Here is an 18,168-nt window from a genome sequence, read left to right as displayed (position 1 = left end):
CAAGAAAATAGACTTTTTACATATTTGTACTTTAACAATTACATCCTAATGAATAGGACTGTTATTCCAAGAGAATTGATACCAACACTCAAATCAAAAGAAGTTATACTTGGCTATACATATCTAAAGTTAACAAATGATGCATAAAAAATTATTTTAAAACACTTTTTACAAATGTACCTTTGAGGCGCTCTAATAAATCAACCTGTCCAGAAGATGTCATAGCTTCATCTTCAATACTTCCTTGTAGTTGTTTAAGTACTTCCTGCAATAAAGAATACAACAAAATTCTAAAAATCTTTTTGAAGAACAATTCTAACTTTCTTGGTACTTAGGTATGGTAGGAAGAAAAGTTATTTCAGATCAATCTGGAACATATCACAAGCTATAAAGCACTCCACAGATACTGCCTAGTATGATTTAAGAGTAACAAATTATATCCCAACAACGTTAGTGATATTTTGTGATAATGAGTAGTCTACTTACAAGATACTATATGGAACCCCTAAGACATATTATCTCTAATTTTAAAACAATACAAGGTGGATTATTCTCATTTTCGGATAGATCAACTGAGACTTAAAGACTTGACCAAGCTAGTGAGCAGCAAATTTATACAGGAAGTAGAGGTCATCTTTATCACAAATGCTGATGCTCAGAGAAATTTACTGACACTTGGTTCTAGGTAAATGTAAAGGTAAAAGAGAGAATAAGTAGAAGAATCCTTAAAAACACACACTCTCTCTCTCTCTCAAACAGAAAATGGCCAAGCCTCAATGAGGCTGGCTCATCAGTTATGTATTTAGAATCCATATCTCTTAGGCTTGACCCAACATGACCATGAAAAACATGAAATTAATGCATTACAATAGGCTGTTTTATTTAATACCCTAAAAATATTCAAGCTTTTATATATCACATTTAAGTATATTCTTCTAGTATACTGATTTGTATTCAGCAGCTTTTTAAATGACTATATCCACATTGCCTTCTGACTTTTGATGCCATTATTTCTCTCCCATCTAAATCCTTCTCTTGATTTGATTTGCCAAGATCCTTGAATGTGTCTCTCCTTCAAATTTAGACTGCAAATATTACAGGTTTCTCTCTCCTCAGTCCTTGGCCTCCCACTCTATACAGCTCCGAAATCTGACATTTATCTTTAAAGAAAAATCGGTCATATCTGATACAGGCCCCTTTCCTCTAGTAGGTCCGTCTTTCTCTCTCAAGGATTGCAAGATTATGGGCTGTTTTCTTTGCCTTCTAGCTCTGCCTTATTCTCAGGTGGCACCTGACTCCCTAGCCCTAACGTTCTGTCCCTTGGAGGTTATGAGTCTTTAACCTCCTGCTTCCACAAACTTCAAAGTCTGGCAAGTGTCTTAAGGAGACCTGTGGTGTGAAAGTTATGTGTTTCTCCTACAGCAGGACTTTACATAACATTCTGCCTTCCTAGTCCATCCCCAGTATCCTTCACTACAAAAAGACTCAGTCAATGTTTCATGGGGAAAACTATTCATGCATTTGGATCTCCTCTAAATGTCAATACTTCTCTGTCTACATGTCTGTCAAGACCTCCAATAGTTTCTTTCCTCCACTGGAGTCCTTCTGCCTGTTCCAATGACAAATACCAGTCTGTACACAGAATCAACAGATATCCCTAGGGAAGAAAATCACCAGAGATCTCAACTCATTTAGAAAGGGCTCTTTCCTGTTTGTATTTTAGTTAATGCCGTCCTTGATGCTTTAATTAATACATCCTTAATGTTTTTAAAAGTATGGCTTTTTGTGTATGTTAAGCCAGTGGTTTTTAGTTGCTGCAGTAGGATTAATAGCCTGAGGCTGTTTACTACACATAGTTAAAAGAAGTCGTCCTCAATTTCAAAGAGTGTTTACAACACAACTGGTAATTCCAAATAAAATATTTTAATAAGTGCTTTGAGATATGGCAGATTTTAAAATTAATATGTGGCCCTGGCCAGTTTGGCTCAGCGGTTAGAGCGTTGGTCCGCAGACCAGAGAGTCCCAGGTTCGGTTCCTGCTAGGGGCACGTACCTCGGTTGCAGTTTGTCCCCAGCCCTGGTTGGGGTAGTGTAGGTGGCAAGCAGTCAATGTGTCTATTTCACTTCGATGTTTCTCTCTCTCTCTTCCTCCATTTCTCCCTTCCTCCCTCTCTCCCTCCCGCTCTATCTGAAGATAAATGCAAAAATGTCCTTGGGTGAGGATTAAAAAAAAAATGTTATTTTGAAGGAGACAACATTTATTTGTATTTATAAATTCTGGAAGCTTGGTTTTTAAAAATTAGTTACATTATATAATCACACGTTGGAAAAAACATTTTAAGATTTTAGAAACATTTGAGAATTATTTTTTAGAGACAAAATGTGTTACGTTAATATCAGTGAATAGAAAATATTTACCTATGAGCAACAGTCATGGGGGTTGCTACTTGACCCACTTCTGTCTGGTTTTCTCAATACATTACAGTTATAGATTCTTTTCATTACCAGATATACATACATTTGATAATTAAATCTCTAAAATAAAGTATGAAATATGTCAATTTTAATATTAATTTTTCATTTTTTCCATACACTCTGAATATAGAAGATACTTTACATGTATATGGTTTTAAAACTTATAGAGCAATTTATAAATATTTCATTTTGTCAAAATACAACAGGTACAAATGTTTCATTAATAATTTCCCTATAATTAATACATAACTATCAACAACTGAATCTACAAACAAAATGAGCAAGCAGAACAGAAACAGACTCACAGATACAGAAAACTTTTTGTTGCTTGCCAGATGGGCAGGGGCTGAGGGGATGGGTGAAAAGATGAAGGAATTAAGAAGTATAAATAGCCCTGGCCGGTTTGACTCAGTGTTTAGAGCGTCGGCCTGCAGTACAGAGAGACTCGAGTTCGGTTTCCGCTAAGGGTACCTCTGTTGCAGTTTGTCCCAACCCTGGTTGGGTCATGTGGGAGGCAGCCACTCATGTGTCCCTTTCATGTCGATGTTTGTTTCTCTCGCGTGCACGCACGCGCTCGCGTTCTCGCTCTCTCTCTCCTTCCCACTCTATTTGAACAAAAAATGAAAAAAATGTCCTCGGATGAGGATAAAAAAAAAAAAAAAGAAGTACAAATAGGTTGTTGCACTGATGAACCTCAAAGGGAAGGTGGGAGAGAAGGCGGGATGAGATAAACCAAAGACCTTCTATGCATATATGCAAAACCAGGGGACACTGACAATAGTGTGGGGGTGGAATTGGGGGAAAACAGGAGGGACATACGTAATACATTCAACAATAAAGATAAGCTAAAAAAAATTTGCCTACAGATAATATTTTCTACATCATGCCATCTTTTAGTTTAAATGTTTCACATCTTCCATAATTACCATGTTGATATGCACAGCATTTGAAATCAATCAAACTGAGTTTTAGCCCTGGAGTAAAAAATACAGTACATACTTTATTAAAGTTTAATCACAAGTTCTGCATTTATCTGATTCCAGGTCAATGAAATCCTCTGAAATCTCTATTATATATTATATTTTTATTACAGAAAATGTCAAACATATACAGAAGTAGAAAGAACATTATAATGAACTCTCATATATCTTCACATCCTCCTTCAATAATTATCAACTCATGTTTTAATTCATACACCTATTAACTACTTTTTTCATTTTCCCACATCTATTCAGATTTATTTTGCAAACAAATCTCAGATATATAATTTCTTCTGTAAATATTTCAATATGCATATTTAAACAAGGATTGTTTCTAAACACAATCACAATGCCATCATTATACCTAAGAAACAAACATCTCCTTAATATTCTCAAATATACAGTCAGTGTTTGCAGTGTTATATACTTATACTACAAAAATATTTTTATAGTTTATATCAATGCCATGTAATCAACAGCAAACAGTTTTCTCTTTTGCCACTAGATGGTACTACTGCATAAACTGCAGGCATCCTTAAATGATCTAGTTGGAGAGGACACACCTTGTCTTTCTTCAGGATAAAGAGCTTAATGATTAGGAAACATGATTCAAGACTGCACAATGTATTCCAAAGTCTGATAAGTGGGGGGGGGGGGGGGAGTGAATAACTATTGTTTTGGATAAACTTTAATCCAACATAGAAAGTGCCAATGTTTCTAAGTGTCTTTTTACAAATCAATATTAAAGTCTCTCTCTCTCTTTTTTTTTTGCATTTATCTTCAGATAGAGTGGGAGGAGGGGGAGAAAGAGAGAAACATCGATGTGAGAGAGACACACTGAGTGGTTGCCACCCACATGACCCCAACAGGGCGGGGACAAACTGCAACCAAGGTATGTGCCCTTAGCGGGAACTGAACCCGGGACTCTCTGTTCCACAGGCTGATGCTCCAACTGCTGAGCCAAACCGGCCAGGGCAATATTAAAATCTCTTAAGGAAGAGATATATGTTATAATTTCCTTATAAGGTTGCAATTGCTATGATACCATATGCCCAATCCTAAAGAAATATGTGCATAGATAAGCAAGAATGTCTTGTGGATGCACATGCTGAACAATTATCAAATTCACGGTTGAATTCAGATATATCTTAAATGCCATTATTCAATGCCTATTTCCAAAAGGATGTCATATATTATATCACCCTGATAAGTTGTCAACCATTGCAGAAATTTAAGGGTCTGATCTGTCATTTACTCTGACATTCCACTTCAGAATGGAGATGGATCTAAGGGTAGGTTAAAATGTCTACCAAAAATGAAGTTTGAATTTACTCAAGTAGTTAAACTTAAGTCATCTCAGAGCTCTATATTACAAAAGAGACATTCAGATAGGCCAGCCAGGGGTTCTCTGCAAAATACACCTCCAAAGTAGATGAAAGAGTAATTCTGCTGGGAATTTTTAATTTTGTATCTTTAAAACTTTTAAAAACACAAGTCATGTAAACAGTTTTAGATACATTGTGTTGATCAGTGTTAAAATACCAAACTATTCTTTTTTTTAACCTATTAGGTATTGAATTCTGCTGTTTTTAAGGTCACCCATAGTTTGTGGTAAGAAAATGTTTGTTTATATTCTACCTTATTTCCAAATGGATTTAAGGTAGATATCTTGTAGATTTGTCGTTTCTGGGTATAGTTTTTACAACAGAAATAGGCAATTAGAGCAGAAAAGATTTATAGACAGACAGAGAGAATAATACATATGAGTAAAAAGGTTGAACTGTTATGACTTTTAATATAAAGAATAAAAGAGGAATAAAAATAGTTCAGTGATATACAGAAGCTTGAAGAATAAGGGAGACCTCAAAATGCATAGAAAAAGAACTCAGAAGAGAATAAACATTCAAGAATAAGGAGTAGTGAACAGACAGGAAGAACAGAGTCAAGAACCCAGATATTAAAATAGCCAAGGGGCAGAAACAACATAAAGCAGGAAGAATTTTTTAAAAGGGAAGGAGGTAACAGTTTTATTGATGATCTCCAATTTTACAAAGTTATTAAATTCAGTGAGAAGAAAATCTACCTCAGTAATTAAAAATTAAAACAGTTCAAGTTTTGCCCTGGCTGATGCGGTTCAGTGGTTAGAGCATCGGCCCACACACCACAGGGTCTCGGATTCGATTCCCAGTCAAGGGCACATACCTGAGTTGCAGGTCCGATCCCCAGCCCCAGTCTGGGTACACGCAGGAGGCAACCAATCAATTTGTCTCTCTCACATCTCTCTCTTTTTCCCACTCTCTCTAAAAATCAATGGAAAAAATAACCTTGGGTGAGGATTAACAACAACAAAAAAAGCTACAGTTTTAACCTTGATTATTTTGAAATCAGAACATGTTTTCCCCAATGCAGACTGAATATTTTATATCTCTTCTTGGAGGTTATATAGCTTCTCAATGTTATTTGGCAAACCAATTTTAGGGCTTGAAGGTGTCATGAAAATCCTCTAGGCTAGTGCAATGCCTATATTTTCCTAATAAGGCAACTTAAACTTAAATCCAGAACGGGACCCAAAGGTGATGCAACTTAGCTTGTGACAACACCAAGAACAGGGCTAGGTAATGACTTTCATTCAAGTCGCTTCCCACTAGGGCATCCTGATTTTCTTGATAATCTATTAATGCAACATTTAAGTAGCAACAAGATCTGAAGAGAGTTGTGGAAGAAGGCTATATTTAAAAATTGAGATATATTCTAAAGTTGTGAAGCTAGTTCCTATGAAATACATATGACATCCAGCCTCAGTGGAGTGATGTTAAAGTGATGCTTAAGCTTAAAAATAAGTTAAGAACTAACTAACCAGTCACTGAGGTTTTACCCTTATTTCTTTATATGATTCACTGGATGAATAAAAGACATTTTATATAAAAGTATAAATGTTAACATTTGTAAGAAAATAGTTTACATATTACCACTTAACTTAAAATATATATTTAAGTAAGTGAAGCGTCTAACCCCAAGTTTGCAAGAGGGAATACTGAATAAAAATGGATAAACTACAATTAAAAGTCACAGTCTTGATACCTTCATATTAGATGCCTCAGTTTCCAGTTTTGTAAGATGATTGGAATTATCTTCTAGCTCTTGTCGAAGATTTGAGTTCTCCATCTTCAGTGCCTCAACTTGCTTTAACAACTGATCATATGAAGCTGCAGCCATCCTTGGCTACCCTTGGACCTATAAGGTTAAAAAGGATTTTGAAATTCACTACTAAAAATAAAGTGGCTGCTTGTTTACAAAGAAAGGGATAAAGAAATAAAACTCTTGAGACATTTAAGAAGAAGAATTGTGTTAATATGCTAGTTTAGTCCTCAAAACAATATTGTTCAAGTAGCAGCATCTAAGAAGATGAAACAATTGAGTCTTAGCTGAAGACAAACAGGATTAAAATAGAAGAGAATGTCGGAAGTATCTGAATACATCTGACTTTCACAGTGGATGAAATCTTTATCAGGTAAGAAGTTTTTCAAGGTTTTAAAGATATTTACCTGGTTTAACAGGTAAAATCTAGGAAATGTAGTTATTGATAAGAAATTTATTTATATTAGTAATATTAACTTATTTCTGAATTTTGTCAACAGTCAGAATTTTAGAGCCAGAATGGATTAATGAGATAAGGTAGTGCATTCCATCACTTTTCATTTGATAAAAGGCTAGTCTTAAACATCATCCATGGAGAAATAGTTCTGAAGTTTCAAGAAGACCTCATTAAAAGGCAGTCATTTAACAAAATGAACACAAAAGAAGAACATTAGATTGAGACTTCAAATCTTTTTGATAAGAAGACGATAAATAGGAATTATTGATATCAAGTTATATTATTACATTTATTCAAAAAAGAATGAACATAATAAGCCTAGCTATGGCATATGAGGTCTTGGAACCCACTGTGCTCAGATTGAGGCCAAAAGGCATTTATATGAATGTGAAAAAAGAGGGAAGAAAAGAAAATGTATAGAAGTCAGCCAGTTAATAAGAGGTCCTTGCCATGAAGAATTATAGAAAGCAAGGAGTTATATTTAGACTAAGTTAGGAAGACCCAGATTCTCTTTTTAGTTTAATCCCCAAATCACTTTGGAATAATAAAATCTGACTATCATAATTCTTATTTTTTCTTAAAAAAAAATGTTTTTATTGATGTTTTTAGAGAGAAAGAGAGATAGAAACATCGATGTGAGAGAGAAACGTTATCAGCTGCCTCCTGCACGCCCTCTTCTGGGGATCCAGCCCACAACCTGGGCATGTGCCCGGATCAGTAATCGAACCAAGACCTCTGAGTCCATGGGATGACACTCAATCCACTGAGCCAAACTGGCTGGGCATTCTTCTTCTTTTTTTAATCTCCACCCAAGAATATGTTTTATTGATTTTAATTTTTTTAGAGAGAGGAAGGGGTAGAGGGAGGGAGGGACAGAGAGAGAAAGAGAGAGAGAGGAGAGAAACAGAGGGAAACATCGATGTGAGAGAGAAACATCAATCAGTTGCCTCCCGTATACACCCCAGCTGGGGATCGAACCCAAAACTGTTTGGTGAATGGGATGATGCTTCAATCAACTGAAACACCTGGCCAGGGCAAACATAATTCTTTAAGAGTTAAAACAATATTACAGGGAGAAAAATGGTGGCAGAGTAAATGGAAGCTACACAGACAGTCTTCCAAGACCAAACTGGAATTACAACCAAAATAAAGACAAGTCATCTGGAAAATCCAACTGAAGAGCACCTGAAGAGAACCCTTATAACCACGGACATAAACAGGACCCTAAATTGAGACTGGTAAGAGGTGCGGAAGCACGAGAGGGCTAGCTGGGTTCCCACAAGCAGCAGCTAAGGGCTATTGTAGCTGTGGGAAGGTCCTTCTGACAAGTCAGAGGATTAAACCCCAAGCTGGCTCCCCAGCACAGGGTGGTGGAACAGGGAAAGGTGCCCACATAACACCTGGCTGAGAAAATCACCAGGCAGAGGTTTTGTCCAGTAGGGAAAGGCGCAGTGAACACCAGCACTTCCCTGAAGGGCCAGTGCTCTAAATTACAGCTACAGCCACTCACCTTAAACTCCCGTTGAGGGAGGGCAGACTGGACTGGAACTGTGTGAGGAGAGTCGGGGGTTCATGGAACTGGGGAGAGAACTGGGAAGACGGCCATCAGGGGTCCTATGCTGAGTCATTTTCTCAAAGAAGCCCACACCAAGACACGTCATAATTAAAATTCCCCAAATTAAAGACAGAGAATCTTAAAGGTACTAAGAGAAAGCAACAAGTTACCTACAAAGGGGCTCCAATAAAGCTATCAATTGATTTCTCAACAGAAACACTACAGGCCAGAAGGGAATGGTACGAAATATTCAAGGTAATGAAAAACAAGGATCTGAATCTAAGACTACTCTATATAGTAAGGCTATCATTCAAAATAGAAGGTGAAATAAAGAGCTTCCCACACAAAAAAAGGGCTAAAAAAATGCATTAACACCAAACCAGCACTGCAAGAAATGTTAAAAGGACTGCTGTAAAAAGCAGAAGAAACAGAGAGAGAAACACAACCATAATAAATAAAAATGGCAGTAAATAAGTACATATCAATAACCTTAAATGTAAATGGATTAAATGCTCTAATCAAAAGACACAGAATAGCTGAATGGATAAGAAAACATGAGTCACATATAGGTTGTGTACAAGAGACCCACCTCACAAAAGACTCACAATTTGAAAATGAAGAGATAGAAAAAAAATTTCCAAGCAAATGGAAATGAAAAAAAGGCTGGGGTAGCAATACTCACATACTCTGATAAAATAGACTTCAAAATGAAGGCCGTTACAAGAGACAAAGAAGGCCACTACATAACAGTGAAATAATCTATCCAATAGGAGGATATAACCTTGGTAAACACCTATGTACCCACTATAGGAGCACCAAAATATATTAAAAAACTTCTGGAGGACTACAAAGGAGAAACTGACAGCAATACAATCATAGCAGGGGACTTCAACACTCCACTGACATCACTGGATAGATCCTTTAGACAAAAAATTAACAAGGAAACACAGACACTAAATGACACACTAGATCAAATGGATTTAATAGATAGTTACTGAGCATTACACCCCGAAACTGTAGAATACACATTCTTCTCAAGTGCATACGGAACATTCTCAAAGACAGAGCACATGTTAGGGCACAAAGTAAGTCTCTACAAATTCAAGAAGATTGAAATCATATCAGGTATCTTCTCAGATCACAATGGCATGAAACTATAAATTAATTACAATAAAAACACTCAAAAACATTCAAACACATGGAAGCTAAAGAGCATGTTATTAAGTAATGAATAGGTTACTAAGGAGATCAAGGAAGAAATAAAAAAAAACTTTCTGGAAATCAATGAAAATGAACACACAACACAAATCTATGGGACGCAGTAAAAGCAGTCTTCAAAGGGAATTTCATAGCCTACCTCAAGAAACAGGAAAAATTTCTAATAGACTATCTAACTTCACAAATTAAAGAACTAGAAAGTAAACAAAAAAACCCAGAGCAAGCAGAAGGAAAGAAACAGTAAAGATCAGAGCAGAAATAAACAACACAGAGACTAAAAAAACAATTCAAAAGACCAATGAAACAAAGAGTTGGTTCTCTGAAACAATAAACAAGATTGATGAACCAGACTCACCAAGAAACAAAGAGAGAGGACTCAAATAAACAAAATCAGAAACGAAAGAGGAGAAGTAACAACTGACACCACAGAAATACAAAGGATTGTTAGAAAATACTATGAACAATTATACGCCAACAAATTAGATAACCTAGGCAAAATGGACAAATTTCTAGAATCATACAATCTCCTAAAACTGAACCGGAAGAGTCAGAAAACTTGAACAGACCAATAACAACTAAGAAAATTGAAACTGTAATCAAGAAATTCCCAGCAAACAAAAGCCTGGGTCTGGATGGCTTCACAGGGGAGTTTTACTGAACATTAAAAGAAGAATTAACACCCATTCTCCTCAAACTATTTCAAAAAATTCAAGAGGAAGAAAGACTTCCCAGCTCTTTTTATGAGACCAGCATAATCCTAATTCCAAAACTAGATACACTACAGAGAAAGAAAACTATAGGCCAATATCCCTAATGAACACAGATGCCAAAATCCTCAACAAAATATTAGCAGATCGGATCCAGCAATATATTTTTAAAAAATTACTCAACCATGACCAAGTGGGATTCATCCCAGGGATACAAGGGTGGTATAATATTCACAAATCAATAAATGTGATACATCACATAAACAAAATGAAAGATAAAAATCTTATGATCATATCAATAAACACTGAAAAAGCATTTGACAAAATCCAGCACCCATTTCTGATAAAAACACTCAGCAATGTAGGAATAGAGAGATCATATCTCAAATAATAAAGGTCATATATGAAAAATCTACAGCCAAATAATTCTCAATGGGCAAAAACTAAAAGCATTTCCCTTAAGAACAGGAACAAGACAGTGACGCCCACTTTCCTCACAGCAATTAGACAAGCAGAAAAAATAGACTCAGGTCTAGTCAGTTCTCCAAGAGCAAGAATCACTGATAAACCTGGTACAACCTATTTTCATCTGAGGAAGAAAGGAAGTCCTGGGAGGTGAGGATGACTCACAAAAGTCTTTATGATAGAAAAGAATGAGCATTAGACTTTTACTTGGAGACCAGGGTGTTAATTTCAGGTTTAGTCACAGTTTAACCATTGCCCCTTCATTTTAATTCAGTTTACTATTTGTAAAATGGACAATTTATTACCTACTCTAATATAATTTATAGGGACATGGTTAGCATTAAGTAACAAAAGGCAGGATGAAAAATAAAAGTGCTGTGTAAATATAAGTTATATTATAAAAACAGACATGAAACATAACTTCCTTATTAAGACTTAATGTTGATTTACTGTTATAAGACCCTGCCCCCCCCCCACCAATGAACAAGAGATGAAGAATTCACCCTTTTGAAAAGGACAGAGGAGATGTCTCGAAAATAAAGAAGAAATTCTTACATTGAAACATATTAATAAGGTCTGGAAATATGCAGCATATTAAAAGCATGTGATAAGAGGTAGGAATCTGACAGAATTTAATAATGTAAGCCCTAAAAGTCTTTATTTCAAATAAAATTTTAACAGATTATTTTGCACTAAAATAATAAAACAAGGCAAGAGGAAAGGTAAGTAACACAGAGACAGGTACAAGATAGGTACGCTAAGACATAGAGGACATTACCTTACACAATCACAAAAAGAGCCAGATGGGCAAGAGGAGCAGAAACTATTAAAAGTGATCTTCAATAAAGGGGAAAATGTTCCATCTTTCAGATGGACAATCAGAACATTCTATCATCTTTTTTTTCCCCTCTCCAGAATGACAATAATTAATTTCTGTTCTAGAAAGCGAATGTTTCATGTAATTGTACCAGAAAAATAAGATGTTTCATGGAGTAATACTCTACCTTATATCCTTTTAAGATACTGCAGCTGGCCCTCCCAAACTCAAAATTGCTTTATGTAAAATTTAAGAAATTATAAATTTACTTTGAAATGTTTTATACAATCACAATAATTTCATATCAAATACAACTTAAATGCAAGTCACTCGACAATGTTTTAAACGATCAAAACTTATAAAATGAGAAAAACATCTAAATCTTTCACTTTACTGACAGCATTCAAATATCCTGATTTGTTTTTCTATAGTAAAGATGCCCACTAAAGAGATCCCCACCTCATAAGAGTAGAGTAAGAGAGAAGAAAGGAAAAGGACAATTACCCACCTAGACTTTTATCCAAATGTTCATTGGAAAACAAATTTACAAGTATCCTAAGATATTATTTTAAGGAGACGGAAAAGTTTTATGCATGCAGGGGATACTCCATTAGAATTAACCGTGGAAGATTAAATATTACTAATTCAAGAAGTTTGAGGTCACTTTTTTAAAACTATGTTATATGTAGAGCTGCTTTTACTGTTTTGTTTTAATGAGTAGGGGGGAAAAAAGATGTATTTACCAGCACTTATAGATGGTAATAAGAGCAAAATACCAACAGAAAGAGTAAGAACCCAAAAGAATCAATCATAAAAGACTATTTTGATCAACTGTATGCAAATAAATTTGAAAACTTAAATGAAATAATTTACTAGAAAATATAATTTATCAAAACAGACCCCTCCCCCAAAGATGGAAAATATAAAATTTACAATAAAAATCACTATTTGAAAATGTGTATCATTCAACATATGAGATCTACATAAAGGGAAAAATTAATTCAATGCTCATTCCTGATGAAAATACTGAATATAAAAGGAAACTTCTTTTAAAAAATATTTTTACTGATTTGAGAGAGGAAGGGAGAGGGAGAGAAAGAGAAACATCAATCGGCTACCTCCTGCAAAATCTGGGCATGTGCCCTGACCGTGAATCGAACTGATGACCTTTTGGTGCACAGGATGACACCCAACCAACTGAGCCACACTTCTTTAACATGATATATATATCAGCCCCAAAGCCAACACTATACTCAATGAGGAAAAACTAGATATATTCCTAAAGTCAGGGAAAGTTCATTTTTACTACTCTATTACTTATAATTCTAGTCAACATAACGAATGAAATTAGAATTTCACACAAGGCCTTGATTATCTCAAGCTCTGACTTACAAGGGACCTCAGACTAAGATACAAATTACCTACAATTCAAAGGCAAATCTGGGTTCAAAAGCATTGACAGACCACTATGGCAGACACATCTTGCTGAGAAAACTGAGGAAAGTGTTCAGAATGTAAAAGCCATTTAAGAAGGGACTTGAGATAGCTCGATATAACAAACATAAATATGACAGGACAGTATTCCAGAAGAAGGAACAGCATGATCAAAGCTCCAAATGAAAAAATGATGTATTCTTAGGAGAACAAACACCAGTCTAATTTAGCTGAAATGCAGTGTGGAAGAATCAAGAAAAAGGAAGTTAAAGCATAAATATGGACTGGAACCACATGTGACTACGTTACTTCACAGTGTAAGAAGAAAGAGGTCTGGATAGAGTACCCACAGAAATGGTGTGATAACAGAGGTACAAGGCCATGTTGCTTAAACATTTCTCAGTTTCTGTTATAGACTATGTCATAGTAGTTCATAAACTGACATTAAGTGATAAGAAGACCAGAAATCTAAAAACAGCTAGTGGAAAATATATTTCAATATTCTTCAATAAATATCTGCTTATGCTTACCATTTTAGTGACCATTATATGCTATGCTATAGTTTAAACAAATCTGGTAAATGAAAGTCTGTATTTACTCAATAGTAACATTCATTCACAAAGTATAAGTAACAAAAAACCCCAACACTTAAGCTTAAAAAAAATGTGTATGCCTATAGTAGAGAGAATAATGGCCCTGCAAAAATGTCCATGTCCTAATCCCTAAATTTTGTTAGCCAGGTAAGGTAGCCAGGTGTTTACCTTACATGGCTAATGAAATTTTATAGATATGATTAAGGATCCTGATATAGGAAGATTTTCCTTAATTATATGGGTGGACCTAATGCAATCACAAGGGTTAAAGTCAGAAGGGCCAGAGTCAGAGAATATATGACAACAGAAGCAGAGGGTCAGAGTCAGAAAGAGATTTGGTATGCTGTTGGCACTGAAGATGAAGGGGCCATGAGCCAAGGAGTGCAGGTGGCCTCTAGAAGCTGGAAAGAAGCAAGGAAATGGATTCTCCCCTACAGCCTCTGAAAGAAGTGCAACATTACTGCTATCTTGATTTTGGTCCAGTGAAAACCATTTCAGATTTCTGATCTCCAGGATTGTAAAAGAATAAATCTATGTTTTATTTATTTATTTTTTAATCCTTATTCAAGGCTATTTTTCCTATTGATTTTTTACAGTAGAAGAGAAAAAGGGAGGGGGAGAGGGAGAGACATGGATGTGAGAGAGACACATCAATTGGTTGCTTCTCGCACATGCCCCAACCAGGACAGGGGATCAAACTTGCAACCCAGGTATGTGCCCTTGTCCAGGAGTCAATCCCAAGACCCTTTGGTCCATGGGCCAATGCTCTAACTACTGAGCCACACTAGCCAGGACAATTTGTGTTGGTTTAAATAGGTAAGTTTGTGGTATTTAGTTACAACAGCAATAGGAAAAAAATGCCCTATGATCCAGTGATCTCTCTCCTCGGAATACATTCCAATGAAACCTTCTTATTGGTCCATGTAGTAATCTTAAAATATACCCACAATTTCTTTTACCCTGCATCTTTAAAAGGTAGAGCTTAATCTCCTCTTGTGTTACCGGATTTAGTTACTCACTTCTAATAAAGAGAATATGATAGAAGTGATAGTGTGTTATCCCTGAGACGGTCACAAATGGCTTCTTTCTTGCCCTTTCTTTCTGTGATCACTGGAGGAAGCCAGCTATCTAAGACACTCAAGCAACCCAGTGGAGAGATCATGGCAAGAAAGTGAGACTTCCTACCAATGACAAGAAGAAACAGACTATTTAAGTGAGCTATCTTGGAAGTGGATCCTCCAGTCTAGCCTAGCCTTCAGATGACTGTGGTCATGGCTGACAGACAGAAACTTCATGAGAGATTCTGAGCTAGAATAGTGACAGAATCTATAGAACACTATATATACAGCAGAGTCAGCACCACAAACTAGATGGACATAAGATAGAACTTAAAAACACTACTGAGTTTAAAATGATCAAAATTATGTAAATTAAAAATATAAATTTAGGTACATATCCCTAAGAAGTGAGAGCAGGAACTCAAACAGCAGGTTCACAGCAAAATTATTCACAACAGCCAAAAGGTAGAAGCAACCCAAGGGTCTTTTGACAGATGAACAGATAAACAAAATGCAGCATATACATACAATGGAATATTATTCAGCCTTAAAATGGAAATACTGATACATGCCATAATATGGATGAACTGAAGATATTATTGCAAGTGAAATAAGCCAGTCACAAAAAGGCAAATATTGTATGATTCTTCTTATATAAGGTTCCTAGGGAATTCAATTTCATAGAGACAGAAAGTAGAATGGTGGTTGCCAGGGTCTAGAAGGAGGGGAAAATCGGGAGTTACTGTTTAATGGGTTCAGAGTTTCAGTTGGGGAAGATGAAAAAGTTCTGGGGACGAATGGTGGCACATTCACAACAATATGAACATACTTAATAACATTAAAAAATATATTTTTTTGCCCTGGCCAGTTTGGCTCAGCAGCTATAGTGTCGGCCCACAGACCAATGAGTCACGGGTTCGATTCCAGTCAAGGACACATACTTTGGTTATAGTTTGTCCCTGGCCCTGATTGGGGTCGGGCAAGAGGCAACCAGTTGAGGTATCCCTCCCAAGTCGATGCGTTTCTCTCTCTCTCTCCTCACAATAGAAAAATATCTTTGGGTGAGGATTAAAAAAAAAAAATATATATATATATATATGTATATATACACACACACATATAAAATATATATATATATTTTTAAAATCGTTAAAGATGGTAAATTTTATGTATATATATTTTACCACAATAGAAAACTCATGTGTGTTAAAAAAAAAAGGGGGGGGGCACACAAAATTATGCCAAATATTTCACAAGAATTAATGCATATTTAAGAATACATTTGAATAAATGCTTGAAAGGGAAGTGGGAGAGGGTATGGGAATAAAAGGGAGAATGCTTGTCTTATACAGATTGACTATGTCATAATTTGGTTTACAAAAACAATTAATTTTTTTATTATTTATTGATTTGAGAGAAAGAGAGAGAGACACTGATTTGCTGTTCCATTTACAATGCTCTAACCAACTGAACTACCCTGCCAGGGCTACAAAAACAATTTTTTAGAACATGACTATTACATAACATATGAGATGCCACCCGTACCAAAACAAGAGCTGGTGTACCTTTCTTTTTTTTTTTTTAATCCTCACCCGAGGATATTTTTCCATTTTTTGTTCAGATAGAGTGGGAGGGAGAGAGAGAAAGAGAGAGAGAGAGAAACATCGATGTGAAGGGACACATCGAGTGGCTGCCACCCGCACGACCAACCAGGGCCGGGGACAAACTGCAACTGAGGTACGTGCCCTTAGCGGAAACCGAACCCAGGTCTCTCTGTACCGCAGGTCGATGCTCCAACCGCTGAGCCAAACTGGCCAGGGCTGGTGTACCTTTCTAACAATTGACCCCACATAAATCAAGAACCACAGATTCTTGACTATTAAAACTAGAAGATCTAGAAATTGCTTCATCTAACCTCATTTTACATTCAAGACACTTAATACTTCAAAAGTAATTTACTTTTCAGAATTATCTGTGATTCCTAGAAGAGTTTACAAAGCACAGTGTTTCAAAGAGCAAACCACCATATTCCTTTAAATTAGAAGCTATTTTAGATGATAGAAATCTTTAAGTATCCTAGGAGTAGCCAAAGCAATCAGTGTTTAGTGAGCAAATAACATTTCACATAGTTCTAGTATTATAAGTTTCTTAGAGGTTAGCTTCCATATCTTATTTGACTCTTCAGCACTTTTCATAGTTCTAGCATTTAGAAGGTACTCAAATATGTAGTGAATGAATTTTCTCAAGTATCATTTATCTTTTCTAGCTCATAAGGCCCTATGCCATGCCATCTTTTGTGCTATGTAAAGTTTCACTTAGACTGCAATACCAAAAAAAAAAAAAAAAAAGGAAAGTCAAAATCAGAACATTTAATAGCATAAAAAGATTGGCTAAATTATGTAAAATTAGTACCAGTAAAAATAGAGAAAAATGGTAAAATAAAAATCCACAGCCCTGGAAGGTGTGGCTCAGTTTGCTGGGCATCATTCCATGCACCAAAAGGAAGTTCAGTTCAGAGCACATACCCAGGTTGTGGGTTTGATCTCTAGTCAGGGTGTGTACTGGAGGCAGCCAATCAATGTTTCTCTCTCACATCGACATTTTTAGCTCTCTCCCTCTTAAAAAAAAAAAAAAAAATCAATAAAAACATATTTCTTTTAAAAAGGGGGGAATTAATTTTTTTAAATCCACAAAACAATTTCTACATGAAAAACATCAATAAATAGCTTTGATTCAGTTCATAGACATACTTAAGAATATTTAATTTTTTAATTCCTTAATCGCTCAATCCTGGCCATATCAGTTAACAATGAATAATTTCAAAGACTGCTAAAACCAACAGTTCAGTCTTATATTAGGTAGTTCATACTATAAGGGGGGAAAAAAACTTTTCTTATTTTAGTTCTTTATTTCTTATTTAGTTCTTAAAAATATGTCAAACTCATGCTGTTTTATTTTGAAGTGTGCATATGATTAATATGACGACCTAAAAAAGTATGTTATGAATGTCATTAAGAAAACTGCTGCCTCTCCATTTCTTTAGCTACCAGGTATTTTATAAAGCACTCTTACAGGGTAGTTAAAAATTCATAACCAAGTTAATATTTCTTTTTTAATCTGTTGATTTCTCAATGATTTATATTGCTTTTCAAATAATTTGTTACATACTATTTTGTATGTTATGTAGGAAGAGAGATAATTTAAAATAGTTATATAGAGTTAGAATAAAATAGAAAATTTAAGTTTCTTACATCCTATACAATAAATGACCT

At 35.5% G+C, this 18,168-nt stretch overlaps 1 protein-coding gene across 9 annotated transcripts in view; it reads right to left on the bottom strand.

The window, feature by feature from the left end:
• Positions 1-18,168, bottom strand: part of APC (APC regulator of WNT signaling pathway) — a 130,226-nt gene that overhangs the window by 73,366 nt on the left and 38,692 nt on the right. For 4 of the 9 annotated variants that reach the window (XM_036278537.1, XM_036278536.1, XM_036278538.1 and 1 more), the window contains exons 2-3: positions 6,536-6,688; positions 181-265 (exon numbers count right to left, since the gene is read on the bottom strand). In XM_036278537.1, the coding sequence (XP_036134430.1) occupies positions 181-265; positions 6,536-6,670 (220 nt within the window). In that variant the 5' untranslated portion in view covers positions 6,671-6,688. Of the gene's footprint in view, positions 1-180; positions 266-2,417; positions 2,535-3,400; positions 3,449-6,535; positions 6,689-18,168 lie in introns of those variants that run through there. The other 5 variants (XM_036278543.1, XM_036278544.1, XM_036278539.1 and 2 more) reach the window with 4 other exon arrangements.

The sequence above is a fragment of the Molossus molossus genome, unplaced genomic scaffold, assembly GCF_014108415.1.
Source record: "Molossus molossus isolate mMolMol1 unplaced genomic scaffold, mMolMol1.p scaffold_m16_p_3, whole genome shotgun sequence".
NCBI classification, from domain to species: domain Eukaryota; kingdom Metazoa; phylum Chordata; class Mammalia; order Chiroptera; family Molossidae; genus Molossus; species Molossus molossus.
Note: the sequence above shows the minus strand (reverse complement) of the source record. Positions and strands in the feature narration are given on the sequence as shown.